This window comes from Clinocottus analis, unplaced genomic scaffold (assembly GCF_023055335.1).
Source record: "Clinocottus analis isolate CAN_PGR_092001 unplaced genomic scaffold, fCliAna1.0.p SCAF_6, whole genome shotgun sequence".
Classification (NCBI taxonomy): Eukaryota; Metazoa; Chordata; class Actinopteri; order Perciformes; family Cottidae; genus Clinocottus; species Clinocottus analis.
Window position 1 is genome coordinate 1810360 of NW_027176218.1, and position 20705 is coordinate 1831064.

General features: G+C 45.2%; 2 protein-coding genes across 5 annotated transcripts; both read right to left on the reverse strand.

The window, feature by feature from the left end:
* Window positions 1-1254: 1254 nt before the first annotated feature.
* Window positions 1255-3988, reverse strand: lmod2a (leiomodin 2 (cardiac) a). Its single transcript, XM_068602413.1, has 2 exons — window positions 3713-3988; window positions 1255-2493 (listed from the first exon to the last, which is right to left on the reverse strand). Exons 1-2 carry the CDS (start codon window positions 3986-3988, stop codon window positions 1255-1257), a joined length of 1515 nt encoding a protein of 504 aa, XP_068458514.1.
* A 3244-nt stretch (window positions 3989-7232) lies between these two features.
* Window positions 7233-9090, reverse strand: LOC137803845 (E3 ubiquitin-protein ligase TRIM39-like). Of its 4 annotated transcripts, none has more exons than XM_068602640.1 (2): window positions 8864-9090; window positions 7233-8827 (listed from the first exon to the last, which is right to left on the reverse strand). In XM_068602640.1, the coding sequence occupies exons 1-2, from the start codon at window positions 9088-9090 to the stop codon at window positions 7447-7449; spliced, it is 1608 nt and encodes a 535-aa protein (XP_068458741.1). In that variant the 3' UTR covers window positions 7233-7446. The 4 variants fall into 4 exon arrangements, with proteins under 4 accessions (XP_068458741.1, XP_068458742.1, XP_068458743.1 ...); XM_068602641.1 differs by having other exon boundaries at window positions 7233-8349; window positions 8419-9090; XM_068602642.1 differs by having other exon boundaries at window positions 7233-8303; window positions 8409-9090.
* Between the last annotated feature and the right edge of the window lie 11615 nt (window positions 9091-20705).

Here is a 20705-nt window from a genome sequence, read left to right on the forward strand (position 1 = left end):
GAGCAAGAGATGTGTGTTTATTTATTTATTTATATATATATATATATATATATATATAATATATATATATATATATATATATATATATATATATATATAAATAAATAAATAATAATATATCCTGTTCACATAATATATATATATATATATATATATATATATATATTATTTATTTATTAATCCAAGAAAACATTCTTTTAGGACGAAAGAAAAACAAAACTCATTGTAAATGTGACAGAATATATTAAAACTGTGGAACGTTACAACTTGATTTGACATAATTGCCAACCAAACTTGGCAAGTTGTGTTAGGCTTCAACAATAACAACAAACAAACAAAAGGAAAAGCTAGCCAGAAACCGGACGGCAAATAAAAAAAAGTTGTTTCCGGAGTTTTAATTTACATTTGAAAACATCCTGAAGAAGTTATTGTGAGTCAGAAGAACTGAAGAAAAGACGATTTCTTTCACCAGAACGGACCGATGTGACGATTCAATGAGATGTGTTCATTAAAAAGTGACATTTTAGTGTGAAACAGTGTTTAAAAACCAAGTGAGAGTTCAGGTGAGGCGAGCAGGTGAGTTCAGGCGTCTGATAGATCCACCTGAAACGACAAAACACCTGTTAAAGTTACAGCGCACAAAAACAACTTAGGACATGTTTGTAAAAGAAAACCGAAGACGTGATGCTGCATCGCTTTTGTCTGGTTACAGAGTTGATTTGTCTTCGTCCTCATAAATATAAACAGCCTGTTTGTGACAAACAACAATGTATGTCTGTAGGGCTTTTATTGTGAAAGGTAAGAAAAGAAGCAGTGGGTCCAACTGGTTGAACTTTTTATCACATGAAGCATAGACTTCTATACAACCAGACGAATCGCCCCCTGGTGGTCAGGAGAGAGAATGCAGCTTTAACGCATGAAGCATATACTTCTATACAACCAGAGGAATCGCCCCCTGGTGGTCAGGAGAGAGAATGCAGCTTTAACGCATGAAGCATATACTTCTATACAACCAGAGGAATCGCCCCCTGGTGGTCAGGGGAGAGAATGCAGCTTTAACGCATGAAGCATATACTTCTATACAACCAGAGGAGTCGCCCCCTGGTGGTCAGGAGAGAGAATGCAGCTTTAACGCATGAAGCATATACTTCTATACAACCAGAGGAGTCGCCCCCTGGTGGTCAGGAGAGAGAATGCAGCTTCAACACATGAAGCATAGACTTCTATACAACCAGACGAATCGCCCCCTGGTGGTCAGGAGAGAGAATGCAGTCTTGAACATGGAAGTCTTACCCTTTTTAAGGACCTAGCGCCGCTCTCGCGGATCGCTAGCATCAGGTCGTCGCGGCTCCACGTGTGCGGCGGCGGTGGCGGCGGCAGGCGCGCCGGCACGTCTCGCCTCTTCTGCGTCGAGGACGGCTTCAAGGCGTTCTTCAGCTCCTTCAGGATTTCGGCGCTCTCCTTCTCGTTGGCGCCGTTCTTCAGCTTCTTTGACTTTGCCTTCCGTTGGTTTGACTGATTCTTCGCCGCGTTCGAGCCCTCGTGCTGTTTGACCATTTCGGAGATCTTCCTCGTTGGCGGGTCTAAAGACGGAGGAGGAGGAGGAGGAGGAGGAGGAGGAGGGTTTCTTTTCTGGTTTCCAACAGTCTTGGTGGATTGCGACGTCTTCTTTGGGGGTTTGTTTACCGCCGATGAACCGGGCCCTTGTCCCGACACCTCCTTGGCCCTCTGCTCCTCCTCCTCCTCCTCCTTCTGTCGGAGCCTCCGCTGTCGCTGTTGGTCCTGGTTGCGCGTCAGGATGCCGGTCGCCGCCATCCTCGGGCCCGCCAGGTCGAACTGGTAGCCGAGCTTGAGCAGGGTGGTGTTCCCCCTCAGCAGCTGCACCATCTCCATCTCCACCTTCCCGCCGCACATGTGCCGCTGGTTGTGGAAGCGCAGCTCCGCCAGCGTCCGGTTGTGCTGCAGCGCCGCCAGCAGCGCCAGGACGCCCCGACCGGACACGAAGTTGGACTCCACGTTCAGGTCCCTGACGCTGCGGTTCTCGCGCAGCATCTCGGACACGGCGAGCGCCACGCGGTCGTCGGCGCGCGTGTTGGCGAGGCTGAAGACCCGGACGTGGGTGTTTGCGCGCAGGGCCTCGGCGAAGCGCAGCAGGGTGTCCCGGGAGATGTCCTCGATGTTGTTGAGGTTGACCTCGCTCACGCCGGGGTCGTCGCACCGGATCCGCTCCAGGGTTTCGGCGACGGCGGTCGGGTTGCCGCTCGTCGCGTCGGAGGTCTCGGCCCCCCTCGGTTGGATCTTCGAGACCTTCGACGGACTTTCGCTCCTCGTCGGAGACTCCTTCTTGCCCTCGTCTTTCTTTTCCGCCTCGTCTTCCTTCGCCGGGACGTTCGCCTTCTTCCCCTTTTGAGGATTCTTCCTCCCGTCGCCGTCCGACGTCTCGCCGGCGGTCTCCGGCCCTCGGTTCCCTCTGCTGTTGTCCGGGCCCGTCTCCTGCACGCGATAACGGGACAGAACATTAGCTCGAACTCTGACATTCTCCAGACGCCGGCTTTTAATTGGGCCCCGTCTCCCAACGCTGGCCGGCGGTCATTAAAGCCGGCATTTCTCTGGCAGTCGGTATTTTTAGACCGCTGTCCACCAACTTGATAATTGTGACACTTCTTCATAATTATATGCATCATTCCAGTTGGGGAGGACAACTCAAACATCTAAGGACGCTTAAAAGGGCTTCATGCCAAAACCGCCATTCATTTTTTTTGTTTTACTTTAATTAATTTGCGTGAAGTGAATCAGAAATACTTTTTTTCCAGTGGTCTTCCATAACGGTGGAGGACTTGTGACCGGCAAATAGAAAATAATACACATTTTAGAAAGAATTGAGGCTTATATATTCTGGCTTTTATCCCCTCAGTGTGCACACAGCGCAACTGAACTGAAGTCACACCTGCATACAGATTCATAAGCTGAGACAAAACATATATATATATATATATATATATATATATATATATATATATATATATATATATATATATATATATTCTACCAAGAGTAAACTGATCTTCATGAGAAATAGTTGGCCGGCTCCTTTAATCCCAAACTGAAACTAAATCTGTTTTCTCATTTCTTAATTAGTATTTTTTTTTTCAATCTGGATCGAGTGAGACTTTTTTTAGTCTTGTCACTCAAATCTATAATTAAAAAGTACTGCACATGTTGTCTGGGAATCCAAATAATTAGAAAATAAATAAAGATAGAAAAGCAACAATGTTCTCTGTTAGATTCACTGATGTGTTGCAGTTTATTTATTTCATACTTTTTATTATAAATTAACACATTTTCAGATCAATTTTATCTTTTTCTTTTCTTTTTTTTTTACATTTTCAGGGATTAAGACAGCCAGCAGTATTTAATGACAGTGTGTAAATAACGTTAATATATAATATAAAAGGAGGCAAAATCATCGACAATAACATATATATCATTCTGCATGATGAGTACTTTTACTTTGATCATTCTTTTTAAACATCTGTTTAGTTTCTAGTTTAAACCTATTAAATGTAATTCAGTCAATCTATTCTGCTACAGTTTGTATTAGTTTAAAACACGGCGTACTCGTTCTAAAAGTAGTTTTGCGTCACTCAGATCCGCACTAATCTCAGATTAAACCATCCTCCCTCGTGTGAAACGTCCCGATGTCCCTCCTCACCGTCCTCTCGTCCTCCGGCAGCTTCTTGTTCCCGTCCTCCAGCAGCTTCCTGTTCTCGTCCTCCCAGTACTTGAGCAGAGCGTCCCGGTCGAAGCTCCCCGTGGGGGTCTTGGCGGTCTGGTCTCGCTGCCTCAGGCCGGTGGGCACGTCGTCGTCCAGGTCGGCCAGCTCGCTCTCCAGCTGCCGGAGCTCCTCGGAGGACAGCGCAGCCAGCAGCTCGTCCTCGTCCGCCTCCTCGTGCCTCTTCGGCTCCCGGCGGCGCCCGAAGGTGCTCATGGTTCTTCTTCTGACTCCTCGAGCGCTTCTTGGTTTGAATGTTCCCGAAGTCGTTTTTCCTGCTGGAGTCTCCGCGTGGACTCGTCCTCCATCGGGCTCCCTCGGATCTGTCGGCGAGTCGCAGGGTCCTCGTTCATCTACTGGTCCCAGCTGCCGGAGGGGCCTGACGGAGGGCGAGGCCGCTGATCGCCTTGTCTTTTTTTAGGATGTTGGGTTGTGTGTGTGTGTGTGTGTGTGTGTGTTGGGTGTCAATGAGATAGGCTTACAGCAGGAATGTGAGCCCTCTGAGCGGCCTTTGCCGAGAGGCTCTCCAGCGGCTCGTGCCTTCAAAGAATGGACGTCGAGTTGGGAACAAGACGACACCGGAGATCGGTTGCGCAACGCGTGAAGCGCGGCGTGGTCGTGTTGTTGTTGTCAGGGAAACACTTGTTCTCTCCCGAGGATGCTGGGATTAAGCGCAGATTGACGCCTGTCGGTGAACCCCGAGGCTGTTTACACCAGGACATGGGTTGTCGGACTCTTTGGGAGCGATGAATAAACCATCGGTCAAGCTTCATCTCGTGGGAAGACTTGTAAAGAGCACGATATTTTAAGGACATTCTGAGCATTTTCTGGCTATTTCGAGCTATTTTTTTTTTACGCCACTTGGCCGGCGTAAAAAACGACGGCAGTTTAAAGGTCGGGCTGCAAAAACCACGTGGGGAAATAAGAGAAGTAAGTAAAATGTAAACAACGTAACTTAAGAACGGAAAACGTGTCCGTAAAATCACGAGCGTAACTCAAGAACACTTCGCCACCGATATCCAGGAAGAGCGCCAGGGATTGACATAGTGGCCAAAAGGTGGAACTACGACTAACATGTGACGGCATGGAGCCCAAAAAGACTTTTTCCAAAGACGTACATTGGAAAAGAAGTCTGTAAATCAGCTGATAACTCGAGAATAATAGTGAATAGCTCCAGAAAGAGCGCCAAGGATTGACGTAGTGGCCAAAAGGTGGAACCACGACTAACATGTGACGGCATGGAGCCCAAAAAGACTTTTCCCGAAGACGTACATTGGAAAAGAAGTCTGTAAATCAGCTGATCGTGGAGTTGGAATTGAACTAAAAATATGAAATAATGAAGAAACATGGGATCATTTTTCAGACCCGGACGAGAAACTACACATCAGAGTAAAGGTGTTGTCATTATTCTGTCCACCCCTGTACTGGAAGGACCGACCTTTTGACTTTTTTGAGAGAGATGGTGACTTGTTATTTGGTTTCCAGAACAACCAACAGGGCTCGGCAACGCCCCGCGTCCATCACGGCTTCGTGTTGAACGAGTCGACTCGCGTTACAGGTCCGAGGTGAAAAGACTCTCAGCGGCATGAGCGCCCACTCTCGTCCCAGAGCGGCTGTAAACGTGACCTTTGACCTGGATTATTGCTGATTAGCGTCTGTCATCCGGCTGCGCGGCCCGGACTGAAGGATGGAAACACGATCTGTTAACAACGAGGAACAAAGTTGGTGGATTCTTCGTGAAAGTGACAAGTGTATGATGAAGTAATGCAACTGTATTTATTTATTTATTTATTTATGTACCGTGTTTATGAGTGATTCATTGGCACAAACCTCAAAGGATCTTTTTATTACACGTTTAAAAAATATATATTTATACTGTTTTTCCTCTGAGACTCTTGACATTAAAATACTTTCTTTTTTTTTTTACCATCAACGCTTTAAATGATGTAGGCACTTGCAAATTTGCCACTTTAACGATTCAAAGATCATTTATTGTCATTACAGGCACAACGAAACGCAGTTGTAGCTTATTTGCGATGCAACCAACAAAACCAAACCGCAGAGTAGTGCTGTTTTTTTTTTATTCGCATCATCCGAAATATGAACAGCAGCAACAAAAACAAATCTCTGTTCAGATAAAATGGCCGACATCAAGACCGGTTTGGTCTGGTGCATTCTGTCATATTTCATTACTGACAGAAATAAAGCAAACTTAAATAAACATGGCCCGTGTGGTGGTTTCCGCTCGTTCTGCTGCCCCCTGGTGGGCAAGAACATGTAATTAATGCTTAATTACGTGTTTCGTTGCCTCGCTTTCATCTGACTGCTTGATGGGTTCAGCACATTAACACACCTGCTGCGCGTCGTTGCTTCACACCCGACGGGGTCAACAGTTTGGAGGTCGTTCCAAAACCGCTCGTCTGTCATCGGGTTCTTTGGTGACGCGGCAGAATGTGGAGCCGCGCTGTTGTTGTTGCTGTTGTTGTTGTTGTTCCTGCAGGTCAGGGGGTTACATTTAGAGTCCATCTGTCAGCCGGAGGAAGCGGCTCCCGGTGTGGTCACCGTCTTGGTGTCTTGATGGCAGGTAATGTAATTATTAGAATACATGACACCAACACATGGAATCAGTGTGATGGTCGGTTCTTGTGATGTCGTCCCAACAAGCAACTATAAATTTAAAAAATGACTCCACAGAATTTTTTTTTAGAGCAATTTTTTTTTTGGAGCGCAAATTTCTTTTAGAGAGTTTTTTTTTACAGCAAATTTTTTTTTTTGAGAGCAATTTTTTTAATTGAGAGCAAAGATTTGGAGATAATTTCTTTACAAACTAGAAATTTTCTTGGGGGAAAAATGTCACAAATCTACCTTCATGGCATTGGGGCATGCTGGGTATCAAAATTTGCATAGATTTCTTCTCATTCGAAAAAGTAATACACAACCCACAAGAATCTATCATACCTTATTAGATTCACACAAGCTTGGAGAGTGGTGTTAATCAAGATTGTGGTTCCATAGATCCTGTAGGAAATGTCAATGACTTTTATTTAATCATTTCCTCGTCTGATAACGGGCGCTGCTGGGCTCAGATGTATTTGTGCTCCTGCGTTCATGTATTCTGCTTCAGCATCTGACCGTAGTGTTTTATTCAGAGCAGGGTGCAGTTTGTCATGACCTCCTGTAGAGGGCGTCCTCACATCTCATGTATTCTCCACCAACTGGCAGCACTGGTTTAGTGTTCCCATCAGCTGCTCCAACAACTCCAACCTGAAACATCAGCACATCATGTCACAGAGCCATCGATCTGACGGCTGACAGGCTTTTTAATCACATGATTTGGTGTCATTAGAAACAAGAAAACAAAATGACTTCACCAGACACATTGTGACTTTATTTAGCTTTTTTATTTTAAAAGAAAAAAGAAAAGCTACATACTTTTGTCTTATTCATAAAGAGTTTTTCGGTAGTTTGTGCCAGTATGCACTCATTATACACAATGAATGATGGCAGGTGACTGTCACACATTCCACCATCATAGGTTGTTTTCACCCCACCTGGTAATCCAAATCAAAGAAATATCTATAGAAAGAAAACACACTGTATCAATCACCAATAAACGTACACATGTATTGTGTTAGATGAAAGTAAAGCTCTCTGTAGAGAATCAAGTGGTTGTTCTACTCAAGGTCATTGACAGGAGAGATGATCAGAGGAGCAGAGTTTTTACCACCAGCATTAAGACCTGGATTAAAGAATGGGTAGAGTTTCTCAGTGAAGCAGCAGCCAGTAAAGGAGTAGATAAGAGCTGCAGCATCAACGTCATGAAAGGAGACCAGACCCTCCTCATAGTCCACAAACACCCCCACCTTCTGAGGCCCAGACCTCAGAGAGAGACGGACTGGAGGGTCATCACGAGCTGAGTACTGATTCTCATTCCTCAACCTTATCGTCCAGAAACCTTTCTGAGGAGTTGGTGTGATGCTTCCCTTCCTGTTGATGGACTCTCTCACCACTCCTAAAGCCCACTCAGTCTTCCCTTTAACCTGAACCTCGAAGTAAAATCTTCCTGAAGAGAAACTCTGCTTTGCTAAGACATTAACAGAAGTATCAAATCTCTCTGGATTGGTTGGGAGATTCTTCTTGACATCACCAGTTTTACCTTGTTTTCCATCATTAGTCAGGATGAGGTTGGGATGAGCTGTATCAGGATCAAGAGTCACATCCACTGCAGACTGCTGGACCCTCTTCAGCTCGATCTCAAGCAGCTTCTTCATCTGGTTACTGAGCGTCTCCTCCAGCTGATTCACAGCTCTCACCACAGTCCCCTCATATGAAGGTGGACTGACTCTGACTCCTGTCCAGTTCTTGGTGGGTGGAGCAGCCTTCAGGGTCCTGGATCTCTGGAGGAGGTGGAGGTGGTCTTCAGAGAGTGAGAGCTGCTCCACCTCAGTGCTTCTCTTCTTCAGCTCACAGATTTCCTGTTCCAGCTCTTTGATGAAGCCTTCAGCCTGTTTCTTTGTCTTTCTCTGCTTCTCTTTGATGGTGTGGATGAGCTCGGCCTGGCTTCTCTCAACAGACTCCTTCAGAGCGGTGAAGACCTGAACACCACCTGCTATCTCTTCATTTCCATCTTCCTCACTGAGCTCCACCGAGTGTTTGATCTCTTGAATCTTCAGTCGTCTCTTCTGGATCATCTGTTGGATTTCAACATCAGTCTTCTTCAGCTCGGCCTTCTTTCTTTCATACTCTTCTTTCAGAGGAACAACATCATGGTTCTTGTGGTCGAGAACAGTGCAGAGCGCGCAGACACACATCTGGTCGGTCTTACAGAACAGCTCCAGCAGTTTATCGTGCTTTGTACACATCCTGTCTTCCAGGTTCTCCACAGGGTCGATCAGCTGATGTCTCTTCAGACCTGGTCTTGTCAGATGAGGCTCCAGGTGAGTCTCACAGTAGGAGACCAGACACACCAGGCAGGACTTCAGGGCCTTCAGTCTGGTTCCAGTGCAGACGTCACAGGGAACTTCTCCTGGTTTGGCAGCTTGTTGCTCTGAGCTGCTGCTGCTGGCTTCCTGTTGAGCTGACTGTCTGAACTGAGCAGCCATCTCACAGATGAAGGTGTTGACCTTCAGCTCAGGTCTGGTGGAGAAACGCTTGTTACAGTTGGGACACTGAGACGGGAAATTAACGTTCCAGTGTTCAGTGATGCAGGCTTTACAGAAGTTGTGTCCACATGGTATGGTGACTGGATCAGTGAACACATGCAAACAGATGGAGCACAGAAACTGATCTTCAGTCAGCAGACAGCTGGCAGCAGACATATCGACACTCTGAGGACAACAAGAGAGACAAGCAAAACTTCTGTTAATTTATGAACAGTAAATTGTTTAATACCGCACAGTATAGGTCCTGTGTTCAAATGAGGTCCACACCATCAAAGAGAAGCAGAGAAAGACAGAGAAACAGGCTGAAGGCTTCATCAAAGTTGTCAACTGATCACCATCAGATGGTGGGGGAGCCGGCTGTAATGCTCCTTGGTAGCAAGGCACCTAGGGGTGGATGAGATCTGCCCTGAGATGCTAAAGGCGCAAGACATTGTTGAGCTGTCTTGACTGACAGGCCTGGGGGTCGGAAATGGTTCCCATTGAATGGCAGACCGGGGTGGTGGTTCCCATTATCAAGAGAGTGGGCTCAAACTATCGGGGTACCACACTACGCAGCCTCCCTGGGAAAGCATATGCTATGGTGCTGGAGAGGAGGCTCGGACCTCAGATTCAAGAGGAGTCTATATGTGCTTTGTGGACTTGGAGAAGGCTTTCGACCGAGTCCCCTGGGGGGTTTTGTCGGGGGTCTGCGGGAGTATAGGGTGCCGGACCCATTGCAACCGGCTATCCGGTCTCTGTACGCCTGCAGTAGGAGCTGTGTTCGTATTGTCGGCATTGAGTCAGACACAGTCCCGGTGGGTGTTGGCCTCCGCCGGGACTGTCCTTTATCACCGGTCCTGTTCGTGATTTTCATAGACAGGATATCTAGGGGTCTCAGGATGGCTTCTATGCTGTTTGCAGATGATGTGATCCTGCTGGTAGTGACCAAAAAAACAAGGTCGCGGATACAAGCGGCCGAAATGAGCTTCTTCCGTAGGATGGCCGGACTCAGCCTGAGAGATAGGGTAAGGAGCTCGGACATCGGGCGGGAACTTGGAGTTGACTCCTTGGTGTCCAAAATAGTCATCTTAGGTGGTTGGGGCAACGAATCATCAGAGGTTGTCTGGGCACGTCCAACTGGTAAGAGACCCGGGGATCCCCAAGAAAGAGCTGGAAAATGTTGCGGGTGAGATTAAAGTCTGGATCGGCCTGCAGGGCCTGCTGCCACCGCAAACCGATCCCGGATAAGCGGATGAAAATGGATGGATGGTTGGAAAAACAAACTAAACGCACATGAGACCGTGAACCAAGGGGGGAATGGAAGTCACACTTTAGGAAATAAATGTGATATAATGACGCCTCTAACACATTTAATTTCTCTTCGTATCACATGTGAATGTGCATGTTTAAATCCTCTTTGTTGTAAAGTTTCAAAGCAGCAGTTTTTTTGTGCTTGTGTTGATGAGTCACAGCTATACAATGCATTGGTATGTACAGTTTGTGGCCGAGGGCATAGAGGCTGAGTAATGCTGCTCATCTGGTTATAATTAAATCTACCATAATTCTTTCTTGGGCGTGGGTCATTTTCCCTTTGTGTCCTACGCACTTTATAAATTAGATATATGTATTACTACACTATATATATATATATATATATATATATATATATATATATATATATATGTATATGTATATATATATATATATATATATATATATATATATATATATATATATATATATATACATACTTTCTCCCTACAACCGTCCATGGTCACCAAATAGACCTCAGTTGAGTTTTTTCTTGGGCGTGCGCCATTTTCCTGTTTCCTACGCACTTTATAAATTAGATATATGTATTGTATATATATATACTTTCTCCTACAACCCTCCATGGTCACCATATGGACCTCAGTTGAGTTTTTTCTTGGGCGTGCGCCATTTTCCTTTCGGTATGTATCCTACGCGCTTTATAAAAAAAGAGTTTGAAGTTCAAGGATATTTACCAAGTTGTGTAACAGCTTGTAATACGTCATATTTCACATTTCTGCCTTTACAGGCAATTCAAGTTATACACTAATTAGCGTCTAGCAGGCCTAGTTTAGCTGCTGGTGCTTATTTTTCTTGGCTGCCGTATTGTTTTTTGAAGTGAAGTTAGTCTTTGTATAACAGCGTACTCACCAGAGTTTGGTTGATGAGGAAAAGCTGCCGGATTCAGGTGAATGTTTCTCTGAAACAGAGAGACTTGTCTCGACTGCCGCTCTGCTGTCTCTCAGACTAACTTTACTTTCATTTCACTGGAGGAAATATGACGTTGAAACTCTCTTCTTCTCAGTGTTGCTCCTCCTCTTGGTGGAGCTCTGTGACTGAGCTTTTATGACCCTTTTGTATTATAAATGTTGAATCTGAAACGGTTTGTTTTACGTTCTTTATCTGTTTGTGTGTATCTTGTGGGGAACGTCCTGTGATCTCTTTAATAAAGGATCCAATAACATAATCATATATTTTCCTAAACTTAAGTAGTCTTGTGGCCTTAACCTAACTGAAAAAATACTGCCAGCCTTATTCTCTTTCTTTTACTCTTTTGGAAATAGTTGCTATAATCATTTGCCTGTTTTAGAAGTCAGAAATAACCAGAATGATGGCAGCAGCATGTCAAAGCCATTTGACCTTTTTTCTCTCTCATGTTTGTCCCTGGTTTTCTTCAGCACGATCCCAGAAGAGCGTTTTCATAATAAGCTTGTTTGGGCCCCTTTGAGACCCGCCGACAGTCGAATTCAATTAAAACATGATGCCAACATCCCGGCAAACACTCCCTACCACTCTCAGAGAAACGCCGGCTTTCAAAGTCAATTGTGTCCGATGTGAAGAGCCGGCCTTCATGTCCCCGTCTGGAAGCCTTTTCACGTGCTGGAATAAGAGTTTCCCCCTCTCTTTTTCCCCCCCCGAGTCGACATGAGCAAAGTGAGCGCCGTGAAAGGCCCAGAGAGAGCTTCCATTCGACGACCGGCAGCCTCAGGTCTTGTGTCTGCGTGACACCATGGTGCCGCCACAAAAGCTCGTCCTTTCTCCTTGCTGCAGAATAAAACTGAGCGGAAAGAAAGGAGTCGGTGCATGATGGGGAGGAGGGAATTTGAGAGGGAGAGAGAGAGAGAGAGAGAGAGAGAGAGAGAGAGGGGCTTGCTTTAGAAACTGTCCCGGCGCAGATGTACAGGGCTGGAGGATTAGGCTGCGGGTGTCGGTGACGTCCACCCGGATCGACTCTCCCTCCGTCGTGGCCCTTTGTGAGATGCCGGCCGGCGTGCCAACAGGGGCTCAATGTGCGCCCGACAATGGTAGAGGACCCCCACCCCCCCCCCCTCAAAGAAATACACAAACCCCACCAACCTCCGGCTCTCAACTCACCCACTGCGACGCCTCACACAGAGGATGTGATAGGGGAGCTAATGTCACCCCTCACTGTGTGCGCTGATGGATCCATAACATCGTGAGAACAACAGTCGGGTCACAGCATTGTTGTTTCCTACGACTTCTTTCTGGAATAAAGAAGTGTGATGAGACGACTCGGGTTGTTCGCGACGTGGTTAAACGCTGTGGAACGATTGAGGTTTGGGTCACACGACGACTACTTGGTTGTGTTTGGTAAAAAAAAAAAAAAGAGATGGTTTTGGGTTAATGTAAGTTACGTAAATCAAATGAGTCAATGAGTTGAGTTTTGACTCCTTTGCTCCCAAAAGACGTCCACTCCAGGTCGACATCTTCGAAAACATTAGAAGTTATGCTGCACTTCATTTACCGACGATATCTGAAGCCCTGGCGACTCCTCTGGTTGTATAGAAGTCTTCATGTGTTAAAGCTGCATTCTCTCTCCTGACCACCAGGGTCGACTCCTGATTGTACAGAAGTCTGTGCTTCATGTGTTAAAGCTGCATTCTCTCTACTCACCACCAGAGGGCGACTCCTCTGGTTGTATAGAAGTCTGTGCTTCATGTGTTAAAGCTGCATTCTCTCTACTCACCACCAGGGGGCGACTCCTCTGGTTGTATAGAAGTCTATGCTTCATGTGTTAAAGCTGCATTCTCTCTCCTGACCACCAGGGGGCGACTCCTCTGGTTGTATAGAAGTCTATGCTTCATGTGTTAAAGCTGCATTCTCTCTACTCACCACCAGGGGGCGACCCCTCTGGTTGTATAGAAGTCTATGCTTCATGTGTTAAAGCTGCATTCTCTCTCCTGACCACCAGGGGGCGACTCCTCTGGTTGTATAGAAGTCTATGCTTCATGTGTTAAAGCTGCATTCTCTCTCCTGACCACCAGGGGGGGCGACTGCTCTGGTTGTATAGAAGTCTTCAGGCATTCATGGGTCTGTTCCTTACTGACTGTTCCTCCAGAGCCACCATGAGGTTTCCCTCGCCCTCTGGATGATGAATCGTTAAAACCAAATAATTGGCGATCCTCTGACTTTTCACCGCCGCCATCGACCCGTTTCTTTCCCTAATCGTCTCCACTCTGCACTTTTACACGGAATATATATCACTTCCTGATCCCTCACACATCATCCTAATTCATCACCCGGCGCTGAAAGAGAGAGGAGGGAGAAAGGAGAGGGGACAAGCGCATATTCTCAGAGCGCATTGTAGGAGAGGAATGCCATTGAATTTGGGTTCTTTTTTTTTTTTCTTCTTCTTCTTCTTCTTTTTTTTTCACGCGCCAACCTCTTTTGTGCGCTGGCTAAGGAAGTCCATTGTGCGGGCAGACACCCTGAGAAAAGAGGCGAGCTTGGAGCCGTTGTCTGCCGCTGCTTCTGCGGCGCTCGGGCCCTAAAAAAAAAAAAAAGAAAAAGGGACCTGAATGAAGCTCTGCCATCGGAAGCAGCCGGCCCGAACCGAGAAGACAATGCCTCGTGGGCCCGGGGCCACTTTGAACACCGGCAACAATTAAAAACGCAGCTTCGCTATATTAATTATGCATTCGCGCTTTTGTCTTGGTTTTCTTCTGCTTCTCGGTGACGGGGCAGAATGATGGAGGGGGGGGGGGGTGTTTAAGACTCAACAGGTCCGAGGCAGAGTGAGAGATTACAGTGGAAATGCAAATGGTGGAAATGCATTGAGGGAGAAATGTGTGTGTGTGTGTGTTTGGCTGGATGCGGGTTCAGGATTACCAACCCAAACAGGGGAAAACACACCCAGGTATTTACTTAATAAAACCAAACTTTGCTTCAGTGAGAAGACAATGAAACGGCGCTGAATAAACACAAAAACAGCAGATGAGGAGAGGTCGGCGAAGCCCTTTCGGTTTCATCTTGCGCGGCGTGTTGCTAGGGAACTCGGAGTTACAGCTCGGAGTTGCACTCTGCAGACTCTTTTTTTTCTCTTCAAGGCCTTTCTGCTCTCTCCTCCCTTCGGCTTGCAGGCAGGACACGCATGAAGCCGCTTTCTGAAGGCATTGAGGTGAAGCCCTGCTGGCCGGCGGCGCCGTCAGGTGGCTCTGTTGTGCTCCCGGTCGCCAGCAAACGGCTCCTTTAGAACCGGTGGGAAGGTTTATTCAGAAAAAGCCAACGCTGGTTTGAAAAATCGCTCTGTTTCAGGCGAGGGCGGGGCGGGGCGGGGGAGGGGGGGGGGGAGGGGAGGGGCGTTCAGGGTCTCGTTTACAACCGAATCTGTCAAAGTGAAGACAGAAAGATGTGGAGCCGCTGTCGCCCCCTGCTGGTCCACAGACAGACGCTGGTTGTTGATGGTTTTTGGTGACATTTATTAAAGTAATCAATAATGTGATAACGATTTAACGATCACCAATTAATGAGATGTGAAAGATCAGGTTTGTGCAATAACACAGAAAAGACATTGGGGCTGCAGTTCCTCTGATGTCCACTAGTCTTTAGTTTTAGGAGAAGATCGTAAAATATATTTTTAGTTTTAGAAAATATTGTGAAATAATTTTGTAGTTTTTAGAAAATATTGTGAAATACTGGTTTAGAAAAAGATCGTGAGATCTTTTTTTAGTTTTCAGAAAGATTGTGACATATTTGTTTACTTTTAGCAAAAGATCGTGAAATATTTTTTTAGTTTTTTGAAAAGATCGTGAAAAACTTGTTTACGTTTAGGAAAAGATCGTGAAATACTTTTTTACATTCAATTTTTTTCAGATATATCGTGAAACATTTTTTTAGTTTTCAAAAAGATCGTGAAATATTTTTTAAGTTTTCAGAAAAGATCGTGAAATATTTTTTAAGTTTTCAGAAAAGATCGCGAAATGCTCGTTTCGTCTAAAAGACACGCAGATAACGACACAGATTAAATCGTAAACCTCGGACGCGTTCGGCCGAGTCACCAGTGAACACGGTCACACAGCCGACCGCCACACCGGCAGAAGCGTTGACGCCGGAGACGGTTTTAACCCTTTAGACCTCGCTCAACTTTCACCAATTTCGGCGCCGACACGCGCGGCGGCGCTCGTGTGTCTTCGGCCTCCTCCTTTTCGGAGGTCACGTGCGTTGGCGCCGCGTTGGCGTCGCGTTGGCGTCGCGTAACGTGTGTTTTCCAGTGCAAGCGGGGACGAGTCTGAATGCAAAGCTCATTAGTGCTGCAGCACAAGTGTCTCAACACATTCCTGCCTCTTTATTAAGGTGATCTGTGACCTCGTCTTTCCCAAAATAGAACGTTTTTCCATTGCATGTGCGTGTGTGTGTGTGTGTGTGTGTGTGTGTCGGGGCTAATACGGCGCATATCGGACCTCTTCTCCTAAAAAGGACCTTGTTGTCAGTGGAGAGACCACTTAGCGCTCTCGTGCTCTCGTCAGCAGATAAAAGCGAGTCCGACCTGCTGCTTCCTGAAGCCTCCTCCACTGGAGGGGCTGGCGGAGGAGCGCTTTTTTCTTTTTCTTTTTTTTTTTTTTTGTTCCTTTGCTGGTATGCCGAGAGCGGCCCCGGACGCACAAAGACGCCCGGTAATAACAGTTAATCTTCGCAGAGGTTCAATGGTCGGACCAACCACCCCCCCCCCCCGTCCCCCTCCCACCCAGAGCCAACCGGGGCCCCGAGATTCAGAGCCCGTCGCTGGAACACAATGGTCGGCCTCGAGGCATCAAAGTCCGGAGGGAGCGCCGAGCGGCCGGTTCCCATCACCTAAATCAACACGGGCCTCTGCAGAGAGTAAACACGCCGCGTTTACAGAAGGAGTCGCATTTTGTACGGATGTTTGTCGGGCCACGGCGGACATTTCACCCCCTCAATTAAACGTCCAATTACTGTTTACGCGGGATGGACGGGAGGTAAACGTGCGGTGTTCTGCAAATCCCACCGAAAGAGGAGGAACCAGCAATGTGTCAGTGGTTGGCTTCCATCCCAGTGAAACACTGATGTACAGTTTACGTTGTACTGTTTACTCCCTGACTCACTTGTTGTGTGTTTTCAGCTCCAGTGACGAAACCAACAGAAAGGGATGAGATTAAATCAGCTGCCTTATTTTGTTCCATTCCTCTGGTTTTGTGTGTTTTTATGTTCCATCTTTAATCCATAATTTGCCAGCATGAAGTCTTTCTTTACCTTTTTTACGTCTCCACGCGTCCACTTGTCACCTTGTGTTTGACGTCTCGTTGCCGTGAATTGTGGGTCATTTCTGCCAAGTCTGCAGAAATGGATTTCCATGACTTTTAACCAAATTTTCCTGACTTTTAACCAAATTTTCCCGACTTTTAACCAATATTCTATGACTTTTAACCAAATTTCTATGACTTTTAACCAATATTCTATGACTTTTAACCAAATTTCTATGACTTTTAACCAAATTTCCATGACTTTTAACCAAATTTTTATGACTTTCAACCAAATTTTCCTGACTTTTAACCAAAATTCTATGACTTTTAACCAAATTTTTATGACTTTTAACCAATATTCTATGACTTTTAACCAATATTCTATGACTTTTAACCAAATTTCTATGACTTTTAACCAACATTCCATGACTATTAACCAAATGTTCAAGACTTTTAACTACATTTCCATAACTTTTAACCAAATGTCCATGACCTTCAACCAAATTCATGACCTCTCCAGGTTTTCCATGAGCATATGAATCCTGTTACTAAACAAAACCCACAAACCAGTGAAACGATCCCCCGGTGCCCCGTTGCGTTCAGCATCCATCAATAACCTGGATGGGTTAGTAGATGAGATGAACTTGACCGTGTGATGGATGCATCGGACCGGCTGCGTGACAGGAACACCATGAGGGTTCAATGAGGATCCCCAGAGGCTCTGAACCTGCTGCTGGCTGGTAGCACTGTGGTGGCAGTGGGAGGAGGGGGGGGGGTTAATGACACCCAGTCTGTGACCTCATTACCTCAATCCATGTATTGGTAGAGGGGGAGATTATCTTCTGCATATTTAACTCCTCTGCTGCTCTCAAAGCTCCTGAAGTTTCTCCTCCAAACCAACGAAAGCTAAAGTCTGAAGCCCTAGAAATAAGTTTTAGAAAAAATGCATTTAAACGCATCGTGGTAAAGGTGAAAGTTTTGGTTTTATGTGTTTCTTATGATTTTTCCTTATTTGTCTTGTTTTTATTTTTTCAATTATTTGCTTGCTTTTCTTTTCTTGTTATGTTTATGTATTTATTTTGTTATTTTTCTCTTGTTTTTTATTAACAAGAGTATTATTATTTTGATTATTTTTAAATATGTCTTTCCCTGTTGATTTTTCCCTTCAAATTCTGTTTTCTTATTTTCTACTCTGCTTGTTTTATTTCATTTTCTCATGTTTAAATTTTCTTTATAGTGTTTTATTGTCTTTTTTTAATATACTTTAATTTTTCTTGTCTTTATATTTAATGATCTAATGTTTTTGAATCACGCTTCAGTTTTTCTGACTGGACAAAATATAATACAAATCAAATCATATAATTAAAATATATTGAATCATAATACAAAATATGCATAAATATATATTTTAAAATGTTTTCATTTGACGACAAGAAGAAATCAGAGGTTAACTCAAATCCGGGCGGAGCCGAAGTCGAGCACAAAGCTCAGCGGAGTCTTTCTGTGAATATAAAGCTTAAAAACACATCGGCAGCACAAACTTATCTGATGTCCTGGAAAACGCCCTGGGAGCTTCCCCTCGGGGGTTCCTGGTTGTCCGTTCTGTCAATGGCCGCCGCTTCTTTCCCACGTAACATCATCCGAGGGTGGAACCGGTTCTGTGGATCTGAAAAGAACGCTCGCTTCCGCTTTTCTTCTGTGACTGTAAAAGGAAACTTATCATCGCCTCCACGTTGTTTTCCCCCGAAACAGGAAGAAAGACCTGAAGGTCAACGAGTGAAAAGGTGACGAAATAGCGAAACTAGGTTGTTTGTGAGAGGACGACGCGCCAGCTCAACGTGATGACTGCTGTTCATGTACAACTCAGGTTCTAGTGTTGAACTCTTCATCATTTCTACACGGTGGAGTCTGGTGGATCAAGTTCAACCCAACAACTTTATTATGAGGTTGAAAGAACTCAGTACCAAGTAGTGTCAAACCTTTTCCAGTCAAACGGTACCTGCTAGTGATCCTTTTTGTGCCCAGATATAGAAAAACCTTTTTTTTTTCTTGCAGCCTAGAAGCTAACCGTGCTAACAGCGCTAACAGTACTAACAACATTTACTGTAATCCCCCCCCCAAAAAATGAGATCTCTGTTTGCAAAAAAAGCCAAATTATGACATTTTTCAACTAGTAGTTTTGAAGACACGTACAAGTTATGTCCCAATACAAGTCTGCGCTATGAAATGCTTGTTTTTAAAAGTCATCTGCAAGATAAATGACGACATGTGGAATCCGCCAAATGCGCCAAAACCACTGTCAGACAAAACCTCAGCAAGATATCAATCACATTCCAGCCAAAAAACTGAAATATGACTTACTTATGGATAAATAATACTTGCTTGGTATTTATTGTACTTACTTATGAATGAATAATACTTGTTGGTATGTGTTGCTGCATCTGCTTGAGCAGAGCTCCTCTGTTGTGGAACCAGAGGCGTTCAAAGTCCAGTAAGAAAGTTAGGACATTTTTGCTTCCAGCGGACCAAAACCTACGGTACACGAAATCTGCAGCAAATGTATTATTAAAAATATTTAACTTGACTTAATTAAAGCCAAACTTTGCAGAGATTATGGTAACACACCGTAATAGTTTTTAGTAGAATAAAAAGTGACGATTTGCATAATTAAAAATCCTGGAGGTTGTTTGTTTTGCGGACATATTATACTATATTATTCTATCTTCAACCAATAAACCAGTAACACAAATACTGCTACATGAACCTTACTAGTACCTTTTACCTGCCATGACCTTATTATTATTTTGTATTATTATGAGAAAAATAGCCGGATGTTAAGCAAGAAAAAAAGCCTGTTGCTGGAAAAAATTTAAGATTTTCCATAAGATCTTACGCAAACTGTTGTTTGATATACGTTGTGTTTGGAGGCTAAAGATTTGCTCCCATCGCCACATTCACTTCCTGTACCAGCAGGTTGATGGATCAGCGAGGTTTCCGACGCCGTGTGTTTTCTGCCGTTTGGCACCGCGAGAAAACGTCTCCCAGGTGGAAATCTGTCTGCTATCTGGCCTGCTGGGTTTTCTCTAGAAGATCACTTCAGGTTTGCAGGAAAAGTCATGGAAGACTTTCCGAAAGCACCAATACACACACACACAGACACACACACACACACACACACACACAAAAATGCCTGAATGGGCACTCTGTGGGAGTACAACTAATTTTATTAGCCCCCCTCCCAAACCTCCCCCCCAACCTTTGGAAACATTCAACCTAACAAGTGGAAAGCAGTTTCTGCATAAATTTGAGATAATCCAGAGTAAATTATGCAAATATATTCGCTCAGATAAAGGAAAGGGGCGGCGCAGTCGTTTATTGTGAGGTTAAAAAAAATTAAAAAAAATACCAGCCAGTGGTTGAAACTGAACCGAGGGGAAAGTCTGCGAGGGAGAGAAGAACTTTTCTTTGGATAAAAAGTTGAAATGTACGAGACGCTCAACGAGCAGAGACCCCGAAACCTGTTGCAGGGGACAACAGGAAGGTCGTGAACACACGAGATTAGCCGGTAACAAAATAACCCGCCGCTCAGGTGGAATGGTGGGAGGAGAGAGTCTGTGATTCCTGAGAATACGCTAGCAGTTCCCCCTGCTTCCAGTCTTTGTGCTAAGCTAGGCTAACACGCGTGTCTCTGCACACATGACGCTGACAATAAATAATCTGCTCAAACCAAAGAAATGGACTCCACACACACACACACACACACACACACACACACACACACACACACACACACACACACACACGCTCAGACGCTCGTTCCACGTCAGCAATGTGTGATTTTCGCGGATGTGTTGCTCTCCGTTTCAGCGAGCGGCAGACGAGGCTCTCGGGAGGTCGTGAGGTCGTGAGGTCGGCCGCCCCGTGAACTCCACCACACGGCACTTAAATGACAAAACAAAACAAAAAGACTCTCTCTCTCTCTCTCTCTCTCTCTCTCTCTCTCTCTCTCTCTCTCTCTCTCTCTCTGCCGCTTCACTCAATGACTCTCTGCGTTGTGTTCGAGGCTCCCTGCTGCGCCGCACTCTGAAGGACGACGGCGTCCTCTGACTTTAAAACACAAAGTCTGACGAGGACGCTGGTTGAAGAGCGATGAAGTGCATTTATGTTGGTTTGTTGGTTTGTATCCTATTAAGGGCCTTTACACACCTGAGGCAGGAAAATACACACCAGGAAAATGGAAAAATTGCAATTATTATATTT